Here is a 24925-nt window from a genome sequence, read left to right on the forward strand (position 1 = left end):
ACTGTATTTTGTCTAACTGATTTATGCCTTGTTATATGGCTCAGGGATGTTATAAGCATGTGACTCGACTGTTCTTGCATACAGATAATTATTGGACACTCTAGTCAGTCCACTAAACAATTGGTCATTCTTTGTAAACATCCTTTTGACACAAGGTGGGTCCTGCAGAGGAAATAAAAATGTGAGCCAGTCCTCCAGGGATCTATCTATTGCCTAATTGCTGTGCTATGTCCCTAATACTTTTTCCTGAGCTGGGAAATTCATCTTTCTGACTAGGAGTAGTCTTTGTTTTGGGGTTTTGAGGGTTTTTACCTACATATTGAATGATTCAGCCAGACAGTTTCCAATCCATATGTTCTGCACCATGCTGAATGTACACCACCCTCAACACATAATGAAAATATTGCACACTAACAAGCCAGCAGCTGTGCAAGTTAAACTGATTGTCTCAGTGTTGTTGTCAGCCAAAGTCCCAATCCCATAATATACCCTGAAGTTGTTGACAGGAGTAGTTTCAATGCCGTCTGGCACTGACTGTGTGCCTCCACTTGGAGCAGGGGAATGATACAGAGCAAGGCTGTCCCCAGAAGCCCGAGTGGCCTGTGGGGACAGTGTTGGCAGCCCTGCAAAGCAAAGTGGTTTTGATGTCTCCATGGATGGACAAGGTGCTGATCAGCCTTTAGTCTGGGCTGAGGGAAGTGGCTTCTATCTTCCCCTTTGCACTCCAGGAGGTACAGAATTAGGAGAGAGGTTTGGGCTGAATGCTTAGCAAAAATAATCAGTTTGAAGGCTGGGTTTGATGTATCCTGGTAATGACAGGGAAATTCAGGTGCAGTGGTAAACCTGGTGAGCTTGGCCTTCAGCACTGGCTATCAGATTAAAGATCAATATGAAATCACCTCAAACATGTGTGCGATGTAAGAGGCTTTGTGGGATTGCTCAAGGGAAGCTGCCTAGGGAGGCCAGGACTGGACTCTGTTAGAGGAATGAACCCTTATTGCCATTCCCTCAGTGTCCCTCAGGCATTTATTGTATCTCATACATTTCTGTGCTTTCTTAAAATTTCCATCTCTTGCAGATGATTGCAAAGCCCATGAAAATCCTGTATTTGACCCCAAATGAGAAGTAGTCCAGTGAGACAAGGATTAACACAGTAGCTTCAGTCTCAAGACATTTGTCTGTGGTGCCACATGGAGATGTAGAGCTCACTGTGTGGTGGGAGCAGCCTGAGCCCTCCCTGGTCTCCCCACCTCACCACCCTGCAGTTTGAGAGGTGTTTTCTATTGAGTTCATAAAAGAAACACCACACAGAATTCCCTGGCTGTGGAAATAGATTCAATCAGTCTCAGTCCATTAGCTTAACTAATCAATAGCTCTAAGTGCCATAATGCTGTCTCCTACTTCATCACAAAAGCTGAAAACTTACAGGAGGCCACGTGTAATTATGGGCACTCTCTCCATTAACTTCAGGGAAATTAAACAGCCAATATTTGGGTGTCTGGCAGGTTACTTCTCTCAGGAAAGCTGGCACAACCAACTCAAACAAAGCTGATTAGTGGAAAAATAATGGACATTTTTATCAAGGCTTTTCATGACATTATCATGTCACTGTCATCCCAGCACCTCAGGATGTGTTTTGGATGGCAGACCTGCATTGCCCCACTTCACTTTTTGTGGCTGGCCTCAGCTGCAGGGACCTTAGACAGAGATGTGCCCTGGTTTGGAATGAGTGCAAAAGATCCTGCTCCCTTGCTCTGGAGTGAGAAAATTCTTGCTGAAAATTGCAAGAAATAACACAAAGGGAAAAATATCCCACAAGTAATAGTAATTAATTTAAAACAACGACAACTACAACAATAATAATCCTCTTCACAACTTTTTTTGTTTGTTCTTATGCTGTAAATCCTCTGTCTGGAAAAAAAGATGGCTCCAAAATTTTGTATTAAGCTTCCTTTAAAGTAGAAGTCTGACTCTGGGAATCCAAAAGTGCACCACATTTGCATTTTTGTGCAAGAGGCTGGACCTGAGGCTGGCAGCTGGACCTTTAACCCAGTATTACCAGCAGCATTCTGGAGCCAGGGGGTACATCCACAGCCCAAGTCTCTCCACTGGACCCTGAGTTGCAAAACTCATTAACTACAGGAAGACGGTGGGGTTTTTTTCAATTATTTTTGCCATAACTGTAACCAATTCCAGCTCTCTTTGCCTTTTCATGTACTATACCTTCCCAGTTCCCTTGGAATCTGGATGTGACTGCAAGAGGAAGACAAGCAGCCAGAACATGGCCAGGGGGTGACTCCCATCACTGAAATCAGAAGCAGACCCTGAAGTGCTTCTTTTGTCATCATTAATGTCACCAGGGGTTGTCAGAGCAGGGACAAAATCAAAGCCAAGTGAAACACCAAATATGATCTGCAGAGCAGGCTCATCCCAGGGTAGAGATTGCAAAGAGGATTCCTGCTCAATAAAAGCATGAATGCACCTGTACATAAAGAAACTCAGAGGCTTTTGTCTGTGGGAAGATGAGGGGTGAGTAGGGATCAAAGTAACAAGATGGCAATGGAGCTTTCTGATAAACACCTGATTCTTTAGACTAACTGGTCCCAGGTTTATTTAATCAGGAAAACAGCTGGGAGTTTAAATAACTTGCAGTAGAAGGCCTGCACAAAGAAGAGAGTGAACAGGCTGGGTTGGATGTGTCTGTATCTTGTGGGAGGATGTGAATTTGAAAGAAGCAGTGGCACTTAGAAACTGCCTACAATGGCACCAGCTGGATTGAGGTGAGAGATAGAAATGGTATTAAAAATATATATTATTTCCAGCAGCAGAAAGAGATGGAAGAGCAGGCATCATGGACAGAGATAAGGAGGGCAGGTGAAGAGTGAGGACAGCACGCTGGGAATGGCAATTGCTGGGGCTGGAACAGGAGAAGGAGCTCAAAGGATGCAATCAGGGACCGAGCTGCCTCCTTGCAGGTCTGCTCTGTGTGAGCTGACCCCCAGGCTCCCTGCAGGCATCCCTCACCAGGCATCCCTCACTGTCCCTTCCATCCCACACAGCCTCCCGAAAAATTCCTTTTCAGACACAGTCCTTCACAAGTGGCGGCAGAGCAAATAAATACACCTTCAGTTTAAGGCTTGAGGAGATGACTGTCATTTCTTTGGGAATGGCTTTTCACAGAGGGGGGGAAATCCACAGTACTTCTAGGGAAGCTTTAAGATGGCCTTTTCAGCATCTCTTGCTGAAACATGGATGGACTCTGCAGGGAGGACCTTCCAGTCAAGGCTCCTGTTGGCTCCAAATTAAGTTGTAATTAAAAAAAAATTAAATGACAACACTCTCCATGAAAAGCTCTGGTACATTTTCACTAGAGCACAATGTTACAGCACTGTGTCAAGGGCTTTTGCATGATCCATGTACCTCGCACTGGTAAGTACTAGCAAGGAAGAAGTGATTTTGTACTGATACCTCACTGTGAAATCCCACATTTGCAACGTCTTTTGGCAGTAGGTGGTAGGTGCTCAGCTCCAAAATTAATATATTAGTTCAAACTGTAGTAAGAAAAAGTAGTATAAATTAAGGCATGGCTGTGTTCAAAGCCAAGCTTCAGAATGGCTTTGGAGAGCAGCCTTTTGCCTTGGCAGGTGGTGATAAAACAAGGGAAATGGTTTTAAAGTAAAAGATGGCAGGCTTAGATTAAATGTAAGGAAGAAGTTATTTTCTGTGAGGGTGGTGAGGCACAGGGTGTCCAGGCTGCCCCTGGATGCCTGGAAGTGTCCAAGGCCAGGTTGGACAGAGAGTGGAGCAACCTAAGTTCCCACAGGAAGAGGTATGAAGGGCATGAGAATGTCACACTTCAAGCAGAGATTTAGGAGGTATGTGAGCCATGTCAGTGAGTTCCAAGCACAATATTCAGCTGTCAAATGATGCTGTGACACTGCCATGTCAGAGCAGGGCACAAGCAGACTCCAGTGCCATGTGCTCAGGGGGATGATGCCTTTCCAAACACAGCCTAGAAGAAAGCCCTTCTAATTTTGGCTGATTGTTTTTCAAGTGTGGCTTGTTCAGATCTTCTTCGTGGAACCCCTCTTGAGGGAACAGCTAGAGGAGGAGGAAAGGGGGAATTGATAATGTGGGGGAGGTGCCAATGGGAAGTGGATATTGCACAAATATAGGGAAGACATAGTGATCTTATAGTGATCTTTTGATCCAGGAGTATTTGATTTGGAAAAGCAACTATTGCTGTTACTAGTGAAAATTAATTAAAACATGAGCTGCATTAAGAGCTGCATGACTTCTGCCTCACTTCATACTTTTATCATCCGTGGGTCTGAAGCTCCACTGAGTCAGCCTGGTACCAGGGGCAGCCCCTCATGACAGTCTCTGGAAAAAAAAATGCCCAAGTTGGTATTCTTAATTTATAGGTTGCTGAGTATTTCTGTCGGTTCTCTCCTCATATCACCTTCAAAAGAGAAAAAAATTATTCCCATATATGGGTAAAATGCTCTAAGAATCGTTTCTTTTCATAATGAATGATTATTGCTTCCTAAAATGTGTAGAAAACCTGAATCAACAGCAAAAGTGACACACACAAAAAAGCCATCTCCTCATCCCTGGCATAACTCTGCTTTCCCATAACATCAATAACCTGAGCCAGGTCTTTGCCGAGTCCTTCATGCTTCTCCAGCACAGAATAAAGTTTCTTGGCAGAGGCTGCAGTCCCCAGGAAAAAATGAGCTGCACTCAGGGCTAGCAAGAAACTGGGGTTCTGTGTCTTGTCCATGGCTGCTTGTAGCTTCCCAGGACAAGAGCTGCACAGTCTGGATGATTTCTAGCAGCTCCTTCTGGTGTGGAGCACCTGTTGGTGAAGGTGTGACCATCCTTGACCACCTCCAAATCCAGGCACAGTAATGAAATCCCCCTACCAATGTGGTGGTTTTTTCTCAATTGAATTTCTGTCTGAGATAATTCAGTTAAGAATTTCAGTTTCAAATTGCTAATTGAAATGCTCTAATATTTTGGAGTTTTTTCAGTCTGGAAATAGAGCACTGATTTGTTTCACTAATTGCAAGCCATAAATTTGGAGTGCTCTGTAATGAGATATTTCACAAACAATTTTTGGTTCAATTAACTTCAGGAATGGGAAAAGAAAAATTATTTAAACTAAGGCACATATTTGTAAAAAAAAATAATCTGTTCCTCAGATGTACTGGGGAAGATAAAAAGACACATTTGTTGAACAATTCGTTTCTCAGCAGCCAAATTCAGGTTTTGCCTGTTGTAGTTTCTCAGTGTATTATGACAACAAAATGTAAAACTCAGCCAGGTATTAATTTTTTGCTCCTTCCCTCGTGTTTTTCTTTTATTATTGTCTGTTTAAAAGGATAATGTCCTTAACAAGATGCTTTAACTTAGAGCCATCCCTGAAGTGGTCAGGCAGTTGGATTAGATCATCATTGTAGGGTCCTTCAAAGTGAAAACTCTCCTCTCCTCTCCTCTCCTCTCCTCTCCTCTCCTCTCCTCTCCTCTCCTCTCCTCTCCTCTCCTCTCCTCTCCTCTCCTCTCCTCTCCTCTCCTCTCCTCTCCTCTCCTCTCCTCTCCTCTCCTCTCCTCTCCTCTCCTCTCCTCTCCTCTCCTCTCCTCTCCTCTCCTCTCCTCTCCTCTCCTCTCCTCTCCTCTCCTCCAGGAATGACTTCATTGCAGTGACAGGGTTTGGGGAGCTGTACCCCTCTGGTATGAAGAGCTGTGTCATCCCAAAATGTGAAAGGCCCGTTTTTAAGGTGATGGTGCCTGTGCGGGGTTTCAGGAGGGACAGCAAATCTTCACCTGGATCACAGAGAAAATTCATGGGGTGCAGCTGTGGGGGAGAGCTTTGCACCCACCCCAGACTGCTCTAGGTGCCAAGCACACCCCAAAGCTGTGGTGAGGATGGGGCTGGTTCAGACAGACCCAGGGCAGTCACAGCCATGCTCAGCTCCCCCAGGGAACCCCCATTTGTAAAGGCTGCACTAAGGAGCTGCAGGAGGGAGGTGTGGCTGTGGCAAGGCCCCTCTCCCTCACAGGGAAGTCTGCACCGGTGGCCACGTATATGTGCATGCAAAGCTTTGGAAATTTCCATTTTAATAAAAGTAACCTTGGAGGAGCATGAGCAATAACCTGTCTGTTCTTTGGCACTGACAGTTCAGTTGTCCTGAAAAATGAGATTTTGCTAGCTCTTGTTATCATCCCCAGCTTACATCAGTGTACTTTATTGGGAGACAGCAGAAATAATTCTCCAGACATTAAGCAACGTCTCGCTTCTGCTTTTATCAGGCTGGCCATGTCTGATTGCACTGGATCCAGAGGGAAGCCCAATAAACTCCTGGATCTTTGAGCTCAGATATTTGGTCCATCTACAAATGCTTTGAAACCTGGTTACAGGGTAGAAACTAGGTAGTTCCTGTGCAGCCTTCCCTGCTCCTTCTGCCTCTTTCAAGTTTCCCAGGTCTGACCCACGTACTCCGTAGTCCTGTGTTATATTAAGGCACAGGGGACATTACACATGGATCCATCTCCCATAAGCTTAGGTTTTCTCAGCTGTGACTCTGGGCTCTGGTCCCTGCTCCAAAGGGATGGATCTTTGCCCAGGGGAGGGTCACTACAGCCATTTACGTGAAGGATGGTCTTTTCTGGCACTCCCACCCCTTCTGAGATAAAATCAACATTGCACAGCCTTAATCTCCTGACTTCATATGTAGGCAGCAGCCAGTCCCAGTACCCTGCTTGTACCCTGCTTTCTGCTAACTTAGGATTTCTCATTTCTGAAGGCATCAACAGATTCACCAGTTACCATGGCTCTTCTAAATCTACAGTGGATAATTTTTTTCTGCTATTTCCACTTCTGCCATGGGACTGATGAGGCTGTTGGAGCTTGTGGATCAGCACAGCCTGCAGGAAATCCTGTGCTGCTGCTGAGCATGGCTGGTGGGCATCCTGGGAGCCTGGAGCAGGGCATCCTCTCCATGATCCCCTCCCCCTTTCCTCCACTGAGGGCTGTCTCCCAACATCACTTGGAGCACACCTGGAGGAAAAGATTTCAGTGATTCATTTGTACCAACACCATGACCTCCCTTCTCCTTTTTCCCAGAGTATAAATTTTCAGCCCAAACCCATGTAGATGTACTCCAGAGAAGGAAATAATCTGAAGATGTTGGCTGTTCCCAGCTCTTAACTCCCCCAAGGGGCCAGTGACAACTACCTGTGTCCTTGCAGGTTCCCAGGGGGACTTGTCTTACTCACAACTTTGTATTTTAGTATTGTTCTACCTCATAGTTGGCCAGGTATCTACAGAGCTGTGAATTGAGTTGTCATGACAGAGAGATGTTTAATATGCAATAGTGATTATTTCCCAATATTAATGCCCTTGAGGCTTGTAAGATTTCCTTTCAATAACTCAGCCTCCTGCTATCTAGGACAGTGCTGTATACAGGAGGACACAGGGTAGAATGGGACAGGAAGGTGATTTTTCATAAATAAATATTAAGAATCTGTGGCTGCCCCATCCTTGGGAGAGCTTGAGGTCAGGTTGGATGGGGCTTGGAGCAGCCTGGTCTAATTGAAAATGTTCCTGCCCATTGCAGGTTTTGGAATGAAAAAATCTTTAAGGTCCCTACTAACACAATTATTCTATGATTCTGTGATGGTCAAATATGATTTCAAATAGTGTACAACCACCTCAATGAACAAACACATAGATCTGCCAAGTCTTTGTGTGGCCAGCTCCTTTGCAGGGTGTCACTTTACAGAATGATTCTGGGCTCCATCCTGGCCCTTGTCCTTCTCTGCTGGTTCACAGCCTCTGGCTCAGCATAGCCCTGCCCTGGGCACAGGGCTAGGCAGTGCCGCAGCATCCTAAATCTCCAATATCCCTGCACCAGAGCAGCACTGAGCACACATCACACTGAAATCTGGGATTTCGCTCAAAGCTCACTGAATGTGTCCCCAGGGGAAGCTAAAGAAGCAAATTAACAGCAGCATCTTCTATTTTCATAATGCACTTAAAACCACCAGATGCATATAATCTTTATTTTTGGCTCTCAAAACTTAGGCTTTTATATTAAATGGCAACTGGCATTTGGAAAACCTGTACTTAATGCTCTACAGAGGGAAGAAGTGTCGGCCAGATGCATTGAGTTTGTTTTTTTTTAGACCAGCTTGCACAGCTTTGGTGATACCAATTAATACAGATTTCTAGAACCACACAGAAAACCAAACACTGATCTTGCTGTTCAGCTATGTTTGAACAGCAACACTTATCACCAATACAGAGCCAGGATGGGATTCCCTGGGTGGGAGCCGTGGCTGCAGAAGGAATATCTGCTGGAATGCTGCAAGCCCCTTGATTTATGGCTGACAGGGTACTTGGGATTTCATTTTCCTCAAAACACCCCTTGGAAATAAAGTCATAGAAATAGAGAAACACTGAATGGTTTAGGTTAAAAATTATCTGAAAGACCACCTAGTTCTAAGCTCCCTGCCATGGGCAAGCAAGTCATGACTGCTGATTTGAAAGGGCAAAACTGTCGCTGGTCTCCCCACTCTGCCTGTGTGGACTTGGCGTCACTCTTTGAAGCACAGAAGCATGTAATATGGTAGGTACTAAACTCTATGGCATTGCTGCTCCTGGTGAGATCCTTGGTAAAGGGCTTTGTATCTCACTCCCTCAAACTGGTGAGGAAATGGTGCTGTGAACAGAGAGAGAAGAAATTGCAGTGGGTGTTGCCTTCACACACAGTCGTTCTGGCTGAACAATTTTAACTGTTGGTATGAAATCTTCATTTGAGTAAACTCTCAGCTAAATGTCAAGCTGCAGCTATTCTCCCTGTAACTGTGCCTTTGAAAGCATTGTTATTAATATTACTGGTATTATTTTATATGACTTTTGTCATGTGAACAGCTCATTTCTCCTTGAACAGCTCATTTCTATATCTAACTCCGGAAGGAAAACATCTTCATTTAACTTTAAAAAATTCCTTTTTGCTAAACATGGAGAAACAAATAATAATTTGAGGCACAAACAGGGAAAATATGTGGTGCCCTGAGCACCAAATCACAATGTGATAGCAGACACGGATCAATGGCTTTATCCATACTTATGTTCCTTGGGATAAAACCATTCCTAACAGGGCTGCAGAGGGTGCACACAACTTGGAAAATGCTTCCCATTACTTAAGCTCTGGAAAGTAAGGCATAAGAAGACTCTCTGCTGGCAAGAAAACCAGCTAAAAAACCAAAGTTATCTGTAATGGGAGGGTTCTACAGGCAAACTGCAAATGATGCTGCCCATTGCCACATGCCACACACTGAGACAATTATTCCCAATTTTTCAGGAGCTGCATTTTCTATATCCCACTGGCAGGGCTTCATTTGTCACCCCTCCTCCAATGAGCAGAGGGGTAGAGCTCTGTGTCTGGGTGTTCCCAGGGCAGGGTGGCCGTGTGCTGGGGGACAGCTGGGGCAGAGAGTGGATGTGGTTATGGCAGGCTCGGAGCTGCCCCTCTGCCCTGCTGCTGCCACATAAGGCTCTAACTCTGCCTGCTCCTTCCTCGGGCAGCAAAACCTGGCCCGTGACGCGGCCCCGGGGGTGGGACAGCTGGAATGGGGCTGGGAATGGAGACGTGGCCGGGCAGAAGGGTGGCCGGAGCCGGAGCGCATCCCGGGGGCTCACAGCATCACTGCCGCATCCCCGAGAGGCACAGAACGGCACGGGTGAGTGCGGCTGCCTGGGAGCAAGTGCCCATGGAGCAGATTCCCTCCGAGAGGGATCCCGCTCTGTGCTGATAAACCCAAATCCCAGTGCAGACACCTTACAGCTTTGGCTCGCTCTGTTTGCTGCCTTCACGGGGAGGGTTTAAGGGGTTTAGGGTGAGTTTCAAGCAGGTTCCGCTCTCTGCGAAGGGGGGACGGATCAAGTAACCGCAGCACGAAGTGCCTGTTTTCAAAACTCTGCAACTTTTTAGGAAACCATGGTTAAGTTTCAATTATCACTGAAGGGAACGTGCCCGAGCGAACATTGTTATCTTACAAGTTTCTGTCAGCCTAATTCAGAAAACAACCCCTTCCTTCCTTCTCTTTATGCATTTTTAAAGTTAACTGGTCAAAATTCAAACAAGCAAGAAAACACAGAATGAAGTAAATGAGGCAAATTCCAACAGACGAAAGGGTAATGAAAGAAACGAGGCAAATTCCTTGAACTGCACCCGACATGAAAATGAATCTCTGCTGCTCATTAGAGACTGTTGAGCAGGGGATGTTGGCAAATTAAATAATGGGAAGTAGAGGGAGACACAGAAAAAAGGTTGATTATCTAATTCTCCTCTTATAAACTGCAAAATATTTTTCAAGATTGAAGGTAATAAAAATGTATTAGTGGCAGACAGCAAAGCCTCCTTATGCACTTAAAATAAAAACCAAGAAGTCAGGCATAGCAAAGGAAAGGGTAAACACAGAATACACCATTGTGTTTTCAGAGTCAATTAGCAGTGACTAATTCTCATCCAAAGTACATCCAGGAGTTTCCTTCCTTACTATCTCTGGCAAAATTCCCTCTTGGATTCCCCAGATTAATTCAGATGTTGTTGGGTGCTTGAGTACTGCTCATCTGGGTCAAGGAGGGGGTGATAAAGTTTTGAAAGTTCTCCCATCTACTTGTTACTAGTGTTGTACCAGCTTGTTTATCATTAGTGCTTTTTGAAGTGCTCAGTTTTGCTATTTTTTCACTTGAAAGTATCCTTTCTGTTTGAGAAAGTGGGGAGTGAAGTGTACCAAAGCCAGTCTGCCTTGGATGCAGTATGGGTGGAAAATCAACCTTGGGACCTGCTCCAGAGGTCACCACTGGTCTTTGGAACTGCCCCAAGGAGAGCAATTATCAGTCATTGCTAATCGATTATGAATTCTCAGCCATTGCCAATGGCTCTAGCAGCAGCACACTCTTGAGGAGGCAAATTGTCGCCAAGCTTCACCACGCCCCTTCCTGCAGGAACCTTTGGGATGTGAGGAGATTTGGCCCATGGGCTGAAAAAACAAAACATGTCACCACTTGGATGTTACCTTTGTCACAGGCAGGGAAGGAAAATGAGTGAAGTCAAGCAGCTGATGTCATTGGAAAGGGGGCAGGAGAGGGAGCTGGGCAGCTGCTCAGCATTCTTGCTGTCCCTAGAAATAGTCTCCAGAAATAGTCCTCCATGCAGCAGAAAGAGAATAAGATGATGGTCAGGCAATGTGGATATACCAGGAAGAAATTGTCCCAAGCCCATCCTTCTGCTGGTGTAGAGGGGAGAAGGAAAGGGCACTCCTGAGTATGCACTCTCATAAACAAGGTAGGAAGATGTGGCCTTGATGAGACAGATATTGAATGGGTGGAAAACTGGATGCACAGTTAGAAAATTCACCAGAAGTTCACTGCCAGAAAGGGAGGTAATGGCAAATCAGGAACTGAACCTGCTGCTTTTGTTCCCGTTTATGGTTTGAAGGAGGGACAAGCCTGTGTTATTTGATGTGCAGCTGGGAGGGACATGAGTGCAACAGAGGCCAGATTTATAATTCAAAGAGACAAGAGAAGCAGTGTGCAAAAAAGGCCATGATTTGAATTCCAGTGGTGATGCTGGTGAGTGAAGGCAGCGGGTGCAGGGTCTCAGTGGAGCCAGGGAAGCCATCCTGGCTGTGCTGGGAGCCAGGAAAACCAGTGACAAGGAGGGTTTTGTGCTCCACTTCAGCATCGATGGGGTTTGGCTGGAGACAGTCCAAAGGGAACTGTAAAAATAACAAGAGCTGGCTGGGATGTACCTCTGCAGGAAAGCCAGAGAGGATGGTAAGAGATGCTGAGGAAATGCAGCGCGTCCTTAAACATGGGGCCCATGAGGAGGGAGAAGGTTTCCCTCTCTCCTTGCCAATTAGGACAAGATGTAATGAACTTAAACTGCAGTTTAAGAGAAGAAAGACATCTTTGTGCACTTTTTAAGGTACAGCCTGACATGTCCCTAGTTACACACTTTGCCTTCCCCACTCCTGATTATCTGTAAGCCTGGTTTAACACCAGGCTTTATCTATTCCAGTAACTCGTGTGGCTTTGGTGAATTAGCTACTTAACCCATGGGAACTGTACCATCATCTTGAAAAATAAAATGCATTTATAAGGTTTTTATTGTTTTCACCCCACCATCAGAATTCCCTTTAAGAACATCAAAAGATTAAAAAAACAGATAGAGACATCTGTCAGTGTCTCTGGAGATGTGTTGCACTTTCTTCTAATCCAGACCCAGCCTTTGGAGCCTCTCCATGCCTTCACAACACAGAGGAATTTTTTGTATTTAAGAACCATCTGAAGACTCTTCTACTGTGTTTAAGTGGAGTCCTGTGTCAGCACAGTTAAAAAGTGCTGGCACTTGCTCTGCACAGATTAAAGATGATAAATTACCCTTTGCTACTTGGATCCGTTTACAGCTTCTATAGCAAGACTGTGTAACACTTGGAGGGAGCGGCAGGGCCAGGGACGTGGAGCAAAGTCTGGGTGCAGGCTGGGTTTTCCTCTCCAGCACTTTTCATTCCTTCTGTAGCCCTGAGAGAAGAGCTGCAGGGAGCGGCCTGCCCCCTCCTGCACCCTCCTGACAGCATGGCATCGCCCATGAAGAATTTGCTTTCGGATCTGGACAGATACGCCCAGTCATTCCGCCTGTTCCTGGAGAGGTCGACCGAGCACCAGAGCATGCTGGAGTTCGTGGAGAAGCAGCTGCCGGACGTGATAGCGAGGTAACACCGAGTGACCACGCTGGGCTGCAGGACAGCCAGGGCCAGGTCCCACGGTGGTGCTGGGCTCAGGGAGCTGCTGTGAGAGGCAGGTTGGTGTTTCCTGCCCTGTCTGTTGACCTCTGATAGGGCTTGGCTGGAGTTTCCACTTGCACACAGGGCTGGACGCTGGGGCTGCCTATCAAGGAGATAAGGCTGCATTGTTTCCTTGCACACAAACGCAGCGGGCCCTGAATGAGCTCTGAAATGCAATAACAGATGTTGCATTCTAGCATCAAACTTGATGGAAAGCAGCTTTTTAAAAGTAAGCTTTTCAGATAATATTTAGGGTTGCTCTAGGATGGCTGGATTGTGCTCCTGATCAGCCTGCCAGTGTGTGTCCCTCGTTGGACCCCTCACCTTGCAGGCTGTCTTGGGAGCAGGCAGCCAGCACCAAATCCTGGCTCTGGGGAGGCTCTTCCCACGGCTCAGGGTTTCATGGCTTTGCCAAAGCCTCACTCAGGGATTTTAGGAGCATTACACTCTCCCCTCCCCCTTCTCCCTCCCCATTTTGCATAATGCAAAACTTCTACAAATAATTTCTAAGCTGCTGGTCCAGACTCAGAGGGCTCTCTGTTCCTCTGAGCACAGACACAGAGAAGCACGTATTTGCCTCTGCTTGTATTGCCTCATAATAAATAAAGTCCTACCTCTACAAGTTGCCATAATAATTGGAAACCATGAAAATCCAAAGGGAAGTGTTCTGAATCTGATCCCTCCTGCCCACTTGCAGGGCATGCCTGTGTACACACACATTACATTTGGGTTTTGCCCTGCACATATTAGTCTTAATGGAATCTCCAGTATCTCACATCATGCATGGAACCCTCTCCACTGGGCAGCTCTCCTAAAATGTATAAATAATATTTTTCAGTATTGGGAATGGGAAGTCTACAATCAATGTTCTAAGCGTTGGTAGTGGAGCAGGTATGTATGGACTTCAACACTGATATGTTTCTTCCTTATTTTTGTTTTTTAAAAAGAATAAAGGACTAAAAATTTCAAAAGGAGAAGAATGGGAAATAAGTCTTTCCTTGATAAGTCAGCTCCAGGGGACAGGTGGTGTTAGCTGGTGTGTAACCACATCATCTCAATACAGCTTGTGCCCCCCCATTCTGATTCCTCTATGTCCTCCACAAAAAAACCTCTCCTTCTACACCATCACTCCTCAAAGGCAGGGAGAAGCTTGAACTGCTCCATAGGGTTTTTTCCACAAAAAGATAAAAACAGAAAAAAAACACCAAAAAACTAAACTAAACAAAAACAAACAAACAAACAAAAAAAATCCCAAAACCAAACCCACTCCAACCCCAAACAAATGTCTTAGATTCCTCAGAATATTGCATTTTTACCTTCATTGCAACTATTCTCCCCTGCAACTTCATTGAGATGATAACTCCCATCACTGCTATGTAATAACCATGGCTGAGCTCTGCTTTGCCTGTCTTTGCTGACTGACATCAGAGTACAAGCTCCTCCTGGAGCTACTGTCCCCCAAAACACTGGAGCTGAGCATAAGCTTCAGAAGAAACCCAGAAGAAATCCCAAATAATAAAAGTCTTTTATCTGACATTCATTGAGTGAAAAAAAATACCAGTAAGATCAAGGGGTTTCTTTTCATTAAATTCTTGCTTAAGTGCCCCCATAATTAAAACCTGTGTTTCCTTCTCTGTCCATTAAGTCACCACACTTAAATTTTATATGAACAGCTAATCTAGTTTAAATGCTGTACTCATACCATCGCCAAAGACTAACCTCAGTTTTGTCAGCCTCTCCTCCATACTGTAATTGTATGCAAGTGGTGGGCATTATAAAACAGACAGCGTCACAGAGCAGGAACATTGCTCTCCAAAGGAAACCAGTCTTAAAAAAAAAAAAAAAAAAAAGGGAAAAAGAGGGATGTTTTTTACAGGAACACTTTACTTAGTGTGGTACTCCACTCCTTGGCCAGAGACAGTCCAGCTTGCCATCAGTCAATAATGGGTAGGCAAAAGTCACTTTGTGATGTAAAAATCCCCAAATCACCCAACCCCATCTGCTCACTGGTTTATTCTAACCATGGGTGGTTATGAGGCCAGGAGGGAGCTGATTCCCAAATCCCTCCAGCTGATCCTGGATGGTGAGGGAGGGCAGTGATGGAGCTGCTGCCCTGACCTCTGCACTTCACAGCGAGGAGACACAGAAGGAAAGCATTTCCTCTCCGCTTTTCCATCCTGGGAGAGAAGAGCTCATCAGCTGCGGCATCCCATCCCATCCCATCCCATCCCATCCCATCCCATCCCATCCCATCCCATCCCATCCCATCCCATCCCATCCCATCCCATCCCATCCCATCCCATCCCATCCCATCCCATCCCATCCCATCCCATCCTCCCAACACCGAGCCTGCCTTTGCTGCAGCCACTGCTTTATTAAATTCACACTCCAGCGCGCTGCACTCTGTACCTTTAAAAACCATAAAAGTCACCAGCGCTGCTATAAAGTAGCAACTGGGCTATAAACTATCCCGTTACGTAAAACATTTAATTAGAAACTTAATGGCGAACATAGTGGTAGCCTTTAAAAGGTAATTGTGTTGGAGAGTTTAAATAATTCGGATAGCCTAATTGCCAAATTGTTGATAATGCAAGCTGCCACCGATCTGACTGTAAAATGCCTCGGGACACTTGTTTGCATATAAAAGAGCTAAGTGAAGTCAGTTAAGGCTGTGGATTAAATTATGAATCAAAGGGGTGGGTTTCTTGGTTAAAATCAGTACAAGGGTGATTTGGCCACACAAGAGTAGAAGGGAATATACTAAACTATCTGCATATGGAAATACAAAATTATTATTTTTTTTTAATCAGGACCTGCACAGCCTTTTCAAAGGACTAAATCATTTTATGGAAAGTTGGAAAAGCAACCAAAAATCAAACTATTGCTGTAGTTCATTACAAATTCTGTGTTCTCACATTTTACCATGGCAGACTACAGAGTACAAGGCTTGCAGCAATAGCAAAGCTGCAGCTATTTCTGCTGCCTCTGAAATTCAATTTCCCTCCCTCAAACAACATGCTTTCAGAGATGCCATGTGAATGTTGGTGTTGCTGGATGCTTTAAGAAAGACACATAAGTCTGAAAAAATGCAACTTTTCCTTCACTTGGGGGGGCAGAAGCTGTGCAGGTCCTCCTTCCACATCCCCTCAGCAAGAGAGGCCATCAGGGTAGTCTTCTATTCCATAACTTTGGTGGGTGGCCTTCCATTCAGTACAAAACTATGTTCATTTGCAGGGAATTTCATAACATGGAGTTTTGTGCAAGCACAAGTAAATCTTCCAGGACAAAGCTCAATATTTGCTTGTGATATGACCCACGGATATATTATTCACTGTAGTAACCCTCTGTTTCACTCTTTCTTACCTTAATTTATTCTGCTGTTATTTTTTCCACTAAAAATCTCGCCAAGCACAATAAGCAGAGGTTGGAGAAAGTTGAGCAAGCCAGCGGGATATTGTCCTTGGACCCATGCCTCAGTCAGAAATATCATCCCCCTGAGTTTGCTACACTGCAGATGGGGTTAGATGGCTGAGAATGATGAAGCTATTTTTAAATTTTGAAATGTTGGATCTACCAGTACACTCATCAATAAAATAATTACAGCTGGCCTGAGCAGTATTTAAAGAGAACTCTTCCTCAACAGAAACATGAAATGCAGTCATCTCTGGGGTATTCTGTAAGCAGAGGTTAGCTAAACACAAATGGTATGTGCTCTATTCATCATTCTTTTGGGAAAAGTCACAGGACACTAAAGACAAACAGATACTAATATTGTCTCTGATTCCAGTGTAAACATATATTCCCTTTCCCTCCTCCACATGACCTTGTAACCAGTGAGGTGCCTGGCTGAAAATGCTCCTATTGACTCCTAAGAAATCCTGCCAATTTTGCTGGTGACTTGGAACAATTAGAACTGGCACCGTGACAGTCATGTAGGATCTCCCTCTCAAGGTTAGACCATGTCCAGAAAAAAAGAGGTGAAGCATGACTGTGTCTGGTTTCCCTTGGTCCTGGTGCTGCCATTTCTCCTTGGAGAGGAGAAATGAAAAGAGTTGGGACTGATATTTACATTTTTCTCAAATCCTAGAGCTCAGTCTTCAGTTACAGCCTACTGAGAATACAAAGCAGCTGTTTGGACCTGTGTGGTACATCTGTACATAAATGGCAGAAATCAGTCTGCTAAGCTGGGGATATGAGGGTGAAGATATTTCCTTTGCCTGAGCTTTGTTTTCATTCTCTGTTTTGTGTCTCCTGCTTCTTTAGGAGAGATGGACTTGCAGATCCTCTCAAAAATACGAGCCAGATATCCTGGTGTCACCATCAACAATGATGTGATAGAGCCAAGTGCTAGTCAAATCTCCAAGTACAAAGGTATTTTTACATTAAATATATTAAATTAATATTAATTTACATGCATTAAAAAGTGTTGAAAGGTGGATGACCCCATGTTCAAATGCCTTCTTGTCAGAACTGTCTCTTAAAAGTTAAAAAATTAAAAATTTCATGGTTTTTTTTGCCATAGTTGCTTCTCAACAATGTTCACTCTCATTAAAATCTTAGTCTCTCACACTGCAAAGATCTTTCATGGCAAATGCTTGTCTAGACAAACTTTAAAAGCTAAACAAGGTGGGAAGTGATGGGTGATTGTATGGGAATGGAGTGAAATCCCTGTATTTCAGAAAGTTTTTCAACTTCAACCCATGTTGAATCAAGATCCTCCCTTAGCATCAAAGGGAAAATTTTAGTGTCTCATGGTAATCCTCTCACATCTTAAAAATCGTTTCCAACAAATAACTAAACCTCACCTTGGGGCACTAAATTAGTTACCAGGCTTTGAATTAGAAGACATGGAAAGGAAAGCAGAAGTGACAGGAAAGACTTTTGCCTGTGTGCTCTGGGGCTCAGAGCTTCTTTCCTTCCCCCAGCCCAAAGGTCTAAGCAGCATGCATGAAGGAAAAGGAAACATTTTCTGAGGAGGATTGAGTGTTAACGAGGGTTCTTTGATCAAATTGTCCTACAAAGTGAACATTAAATAGCAAGGCACAGTTTGATTATCGCTGGATTAGCCAGAATTCACCTGGCAGGTGATGGAGGTGTTGAGAGCGGTGACACCAGTCCTGAGCAGAGCTCACCTGGCCCAAGAGCAGCTGCTGAATGGATGTGGCAGCAATGAATGAACCTCATCCAGCTCTTGCTGGAAATGCTCCAAACCATAGTAAATACCAGGCTGTAAAACCACACTGTAAATCTCCAGTCTTGTTCTTGCTTAAGTCCTTAAAAATGAAGCCTTCCCAGTGTGAATCAGCTTGTGGAAGTCAAAGGGGGGGAAAAAGCAACAATCCCCTTCTCCCTGCAGTGAGGTAGCTCAGAATCACCGGAAGCAGCAAAGGCTCCCAGAAAAAGCTAATTTTTTAATATTTTTCTCAATTTAACACAGACCTTATCTTTTAAAAGATGCCTTGTACAAAATCCCCGGAGCTTTTACTCTGCTGCAGACTGAAATAGTGAAGGGTGGGCAACACAGCATCTTCTCCGTTTATAAGACAGTTTGTGCACTTAAACAAATAATTTCTGTCCTGTCTGGACTGGATTTACTCTGAATCTTCCCAGTGGTCCCACCATCTACCACCAATTAACTGGCAGTCCTACCCTACTGCAGTGAGTTTCTTTTCAGAAGAAAGTTAAAGAAAATATAAAATGTTGTCCTTATTTTAAGTTTTATGCTAAACTAGAAATTAAATATTCATCTGAATTTCTTTCTTTAAACTCTCTTATTTGGTAATTAATCTTGTCCCCAGTAGCTACCATTAATTAGGTTTCTGAGGCCTAAGATTTTCTGTAGAGAATTAGAAACGTTATCCTCACCTCTGAGGATTCAGTAGTTACATTTTCTGTCTCACCAAATGCTTTCTCCGTGGGAAGGAGAAGCCAAGCTCACGAGAGAAACTCTCTGCTGAGATGTGCAGTGATGACAAACTCAGGTTTCTCTTAGGCTGTGGCGTGTGATGGAGGCTGTCCCCAAAGCCTCATGGACAGACTGTCCTTCCTTCAGTCCTGGTGGAATCCCTTGGTGGCCATGGTTGGAGTGTTGGTGGCCCCACAGCTGAGCTGCATCACCAGTGCACAACTGCAGGCAGCCCAGTTTTGATGGCACCCAGCAGGTACGAAACCAGCTTCTGACTGGGAAAAAATCTGGCGTGAACCCAGGGGGAAAGGAAGGAAAGCTTTTCATAATGGCTTCAGATGAATATTTAGGCAGAAATTTACCATAATCCCATAGCGAATTTGCACTTCCTAGAATTTGGACTTCAAAGGCCCAGCCTGGAAAGCAATTCAGTTTTCTTCCCAGCTCCTCCTTACAGACAGACCAACAATTAAACTGAACCAGATTGCCCCAGATTATTGGTGAGGGGATAGGAGTTGCTTCTGAGTTTAGAACAGCAAATTAAATCTGAACTGCCAGTGCAGACTGATAAATGGAAGCTAATGGAGTAACAGTGGCAGCATCTGAAAGGGGTGGCCCATTTCCAGCCACAGAAGAGAGGAGATAAGCACTGATGGAGCATTTCTCATCTGCCTGACGGGGATGCGTCCAAATCAGAACCCAAAAAGGAGAAGCACTGTCATTAGTGGTGTGTAAAGGCACTGGTCTTAGCAAACTGTTGTTCTGAACATGTGTTCTGTAGCTAAGGCTCGGCCTGCCTTTGGGCCATGTAAGTTTTAAATTGATGCTAGCTCCAGTGAAGCACAGGAACTGGAGCAGGGCCTGCTTTGTCCTGGAGCAATCCAGAGCACAGGCAGCAACGCAGTGAGATGAGCTCCATATGCCAGAAGATGGACATTAGTATTCCAGCATCCCCTACATTATGAAATTATCTCTCAGTTTTGCTCCCATAAAAACAAAGGAAATGCAGCAATGAGCCAGGCCCTCGATGTAACATTCTTTGAATCCACTTCTCCAAAGTTCTGTTTTCCTCAGTTGCTTATGTGCATTGTATTGAGGTCTGAAGACATGCTATGTGTCACTCCTTAAAGCTCTTTGCTTTAAAACACTGTCATCCCTTTTGCCTGAAGCAGTTGGTAAGAACGGTAGGCTTCTGAAAAATTGTTTGAACACAGAAGCAGCTGGGTCCTTGCTTTTGGAATAAAGGTCCTTCTCTCTCTTTACCATCCCAATTACACACATTTAGAAGATATTCACTTTCTCCTCCCTTCTCAACCTTTTAATTGTGCTTCTCTTCTCAAGAAACCCCTGCTTTGATCCATCCTTGAGCACCTGTTTTTATTTGGGGAAAATCCTCTGCCATGGCCTGACGCCTGCTCAGCCATGTGGATTTTGTGTGGCACATAAGTGCTGGGGCCATCAATCCTTCTATTCACCATGAAGTGTGCTACTCGTGGTCTCATAGCAATTCCTCCCAGTCAACATCTTTTAATTCAGCTTGAGCCAGTCAAGGGGAAGAAATTACTTTTTATTTTTAGCTCAGGTAAACACCAGAGGAGCCCAAATGAGGGAACAAAGGGAAAAGCATCAGACTCTCTTAAGATTTTGCCCTATAAAGCCCTCTACAGCCTTCCCCTCACATATGGGTTCAAGGTTTTTAGACATTCCATTGTTGTGTTTAACTGATACCAAAACTCTCTACCTAAATATGGTTTTTGGATGTATTAGATCTCTAAGCAGAAACCAGCCCCATATTTGCAATTGAGATAACTCTGTCCTGCCTTCTCTATTTTAGAACATGTGGCTCAGGCATCAAACCTCGAGAACATAAAGTTTACCTGGCACAAGGAGACAGCTAATGATTATGAAAGTCGAATGAATGCAGAAAAGAACACTAAAAAATGGGACTTCATTCACATGATCCAGGTAAGAGTCTCTGCAAAGGAAATGTTGTCAGACTCAGCTGTTAAAAGTATGCACCAAGTATGTGACCTCATTATCTGCTTGTAGGGGAAGAAAGGTGAGTTTACTTCCTAGTAATTTGAAGTGCTTTTGCATAAATGAACTGCAAAAATGAAAAGCAGCTTTGAGCACAGTAGTCCTATCAACCAGGCTGTGGGTGGCAGTCAACTAAGAATACATTTTAGCTAGTGTCTTCAAAAGCTCATTGTCCTCTCCATGAAACTGCCTTTGTATTTCCAAGTTCACTGAAGCTTTCACTGAAGAAAGGCAAACCTCTTTATCTCAGGTTGATGAATGAACATGAGCTTGGTCCTGGCAGTGCCAGACAGCAGGCAGGGCACGACAGCCCAGAGTCTGCAGTGTGAGCCCACTACCCACACCTTCCTAAGGTGCCTCATTGTCCCTGCTCTTCTGTCAGGTTTGTCCCCAGTTGGTTCCTTTTAACAGTGGTGCCAGTTATAATAGTCACCAGGGTGGCACTGTGTGTCTCTAAGCATCTTTGCTTTTTCCAGATGCTCTATTATGTGAAAGATATCCCATCGACTCTCCGGTATTTCCACAGTCTCCTGGAATCACAGGCGAAGCTCCTCATTATCCTGGTGTCAGGTGAGAGATGCTCTACCAGCACTGCTCAGTCTGGAAAGGGCTGTGAGGACCTTTGGGGTTCCTGTGTGTAGCACAGGCCATAGAGGTGAACACAGACCCCCTGGAACCTGCACACTGTCTGTGCCCGCGTGGGTCCTAAAGACCAAGGATTTATGAACCAAAAAAAATCCCCAATATCATGGGCACAAAGCTTCTCTGTCCCCATCCTACAGCCTGCCCAGTGATGGGTGGCAGCAGAGGCTCCACAGCAGGAGAGGCTCCATCCTGCAGCTCTCACTCACGGGAGTCCCTTCAGCCTCTGCAGTTTGCTGGAAAAGGCTCTCCAGGCTGGGATCTGCATTCCTCTCTCCCAGAGACTTGTGGCCTTAAGCAAATGGCTACAGCAGGGCTCGGAAGTGCCGTACAGCAGGTGTTGGAGCACATATGGTTCATTTTCTTTTCCAACTGCCCATTTCCTTAATATCATCATTTTGGGGACAAAACAGTGTTCTCAGGCTGTTTCAGATCTCAGAGATGCTCTGTGGTCAATCCAGCAGGAAAATGTTGGAGCAGAGTAAACAACAACCTTTTAATACTGTGGGCAAGGTATGCCAGAGACAGTGCAATGGTGGGGTCTAATTTGACTCTGGAAAGCCTTTAATTTGTCTCAAAAGCAATGGGAATTTCAGCTGTGTAAACAGCCACATCTAACAGCTCTGAAAGGTATGTTAAGCGTTATTTGTTCAGAGGTTTAAGCTTAATTTCTCATCGTCTGCAAACGTGATGAAGTTCCTTTTTATTTTGTTCATGAAGGATCCACTATGAAGTGACACTTCTTACCTGAATTTATTCAGCTACCTTTTTTCCCCAAATATTTTTGGCCTGAAGTGTTTTCAAAGCAGTTTACAACAGGAAATCTGTGTTTAAAATTATTTTGAAAAACCTGTTCATATTCTTTGGCTGAATGAGGATAGATCGTAATATCAAACTATTGCTGATTACCTGCATACAGGTAATTAAAGCTCTTTTCCAGTTGCTTAACCTGTGCCTTTGGATATTCATAAAATGTGAATACAGGAAATCGTGTATACCTATTCAAAATTAAAATTATTAAAGTTCTGAGTTCATGGAAAGTATTTGATGTTCTCTCTGGGCCAGATGACTCTGTGTTTTCTGAGGGAGCAGAAATTGCTGGGGGCAACAAAAAAGTGGGAGAGAGGATCAGGACTCAGAATAGCAGAGAGGAAAGGAACAGGAAAACTTTAAGGAAAACAAGCAAACAGAGAGGGTAAGGAAGAAGTGCCATGAAAATGAGCGCAGAAGCAAAAGGAGTTACTGAAAGATCATCAGAACAAAGCTCATTTCACAAAAGGTAATGTCATCTCCAAAGCAAACACATCAGGGTGTGTTAATGAAAAGCCAGCCTGGGAGCAGGGTTGGTAGGAGAGGGCTGGGGTCAGTCGGTGCAGGCTGCAACCCCTCCTGCTCCGGGACAGCAGGATGTGCAGGGGCTGTGGATCTGTTGCCACCACCTCGCAAACAAAAGCAGTGCCATATGCTGAGCCTTCCGAGAGCCATTATCATAATGCTGCGTTCAGGTAGGGGATAATTGCTCGGCTCAGAGATGGCACTGAGTCACACAACACTGACACCAACACATTTCCTGCAATTAGTGCCCTGCATTCAATTTCCTCCAGGTGAAAGAAAATATCGTGGCCTCTCTTCTAAACACCAAACTGTTTATTTGTATATAAGTAACTGTTTGGAGACAAAGCAACTGCAAAACCACGAGTAACTGGTTTTAGTACCTAGGGAGAATTATTGTTGTAACTTTCAAAAGCTGCTCATTAGGCTCAAAGTTATTTTCATGCTGTGCAGTCTGAGTAATCCTTCAAAAAATGATTTACAGTAGAAATACTGAATGAGAGATCCCGGCCGGGGGAAAATAAAGATGTGAAGATGTATATGGTTACTTATGAACTGGTTTGCTTTATAAACTCTCTCTTGAGAAGAGGTACCCGAGTGTGAACTGCTCTGGCCTCAGCTGGAGCTCCAGGGTAGATGCCCTGCAGCCCCCAAGCCTGAGGAACAGAAGCAGGGAGACAGCCAACTGCACCGTGCCCCAGGAAAGCTCTGGAAAGATCCCACTTGAAATGATGCCAACTGCTAAAAAACCCACACAATCAAAACTGCTTCCAAATAGTGTTTTTCCTGAACTCTGAGTGTTTTTCTGGTGGTTTATCCCTTAGGAAAGAGTGGCTGGGAAACTCTGTGGAAGAAGTATGCATCTTCCTTCCCTTTGGAAGGTTTTTGCTCTTATATTTCCTCTGCTGATTTGCCAAGGATGCTGGATTCAGCTGGGATGAAGTACCAGCTTTATGAGCTCCCATCCCACCTGGACATAACAAGCTGCTTTATTGAAGGGGACAAAGATGGGGAGCTCTTGCTGGATTTCCTGACAGAAACAATTGATTTTACTAAAACTGCCCCTCCTGAACTAAAGTGTCAGATAATGGAAGAGTTGAGAAAGCCTGGATGCAGTGAAATCAGAGATGGGAAGGTGTTTTTCCATAACAACCTAGGTGTAATAGTGATTGAGCCATGAGTTAACCTGCTCTTCTTGATCCAAAGCAAAGAAATACAAAATGTTAACAGCTGAAATGCATTTTTTTGGTCTTTTATAAATGGCTTAATTCAGCACTGATAATAATTTTTGGAGCTTGTTAAGAAATCAGTATTAACATCTGTTGTTTTAAGTGAGCTTTAATACTTGATTAATTCTACTCTAATCTATGAATGTGCAACTCACTAGGCAATAAATTGTGCTTTATCATACAGACGTTGTGTAATCAGCTCTGGCTCAGACCATCCATCCAGGCACTGCAGAAACCTAACCATTTCCTAAGGAATAATCCAGAACTACATGTGGTTCCACCATCTTCATTCAATAACTCTCTACAGCCTAAATAAGTAAATTGCAGTTTCTTGGTGCAGATGGCAGGAGTGAATGACTAGAATGCTCAGAATGACCAAGATCTCATACCTGCAGCTGCTGTGAAAGTGGCCTCACATCTGTATGTTCAATGGTTGCCTGCTCCTGCCTCTGCAGGCATATCCATTTAATGACACTGCTTCCCCTTTCTGTATTTTTACTTTATGATCTGCAGACCTATTTGTGTGCCAGGTTCATAGTGGCACTAGAAGAGAGGAGCAAGGGGAGATGGTTGAGGCACAGGGCTGGTAACAACTGTCCTGGAGAGGTAGATTTCAGTGGTAAGCCTTGATGCAAAGTCCTTGTTAGGAATCAGCTTCTGCATCACACTGGGCTTTTTTTTTTTTCCACATAATGCTTCTGGTTCCAGCTTTTCCCCCAGCCTGGCAGCTTTGTAACAAGAAAAATGTAAAAATAAACTTTGATACCAAAATGACTGGTTCCACTAGCATTTTTTTTTTCATTTTCAACAGCATTGTGTCAGGTAAATCTGCTCACTATACAGGGTATTCAGCAAGAAGAGGTTTCACCTCCTCAGCCTCTTCTCCATGTGAGGCTGTTGTGGTTGATGCATTTGTTTTGCT

At 44.4% G+C, this 24925-nt stretch overlaps 1 protein-coding gene across 1 annotated transcript; it reads left to right on the forward strand.

Annotated features, from left to right (window-relative positions):
• The first annotated feature begins 11845 nt into the window (after positions 1–11845).
• LOC134047340 (histamine N-methyltransferase-like) lies at positions 11846–23954 on the forward strand. Its single transcript, XM_062498419.1, has 7 exons — positions 11846–11942; positions 12594–12786; positions 13697–13749; positions 17122–17229; positions 20598–20728; positions 21277–21370; positions 23599–23954. The coding sequence occupies exons 1-7, from the start codon at positions 11846–11848 to the stop codon at positions 23952–23954; spliced, it is 1032 nt and encodes a 343-aa protein (XP_062354403.1).
• Positions 23955–24925: the final 971 nt, after the last annotated feature.

The sequence above is a fragment of the Cinclus cinclus genome, chromosome 9 (genome assembly GCF_963662255.1).
Source record: "Cinclus cinclus chromosome 9, bCinCin1.1, whole genome shotgun sequence".
NCBI classification, from domain to species: Eukaryota; Metazoa; Chordata; class Aves; order Passeriformes; family Cinclidae; genus Cinclus; species Cinclus cinclus.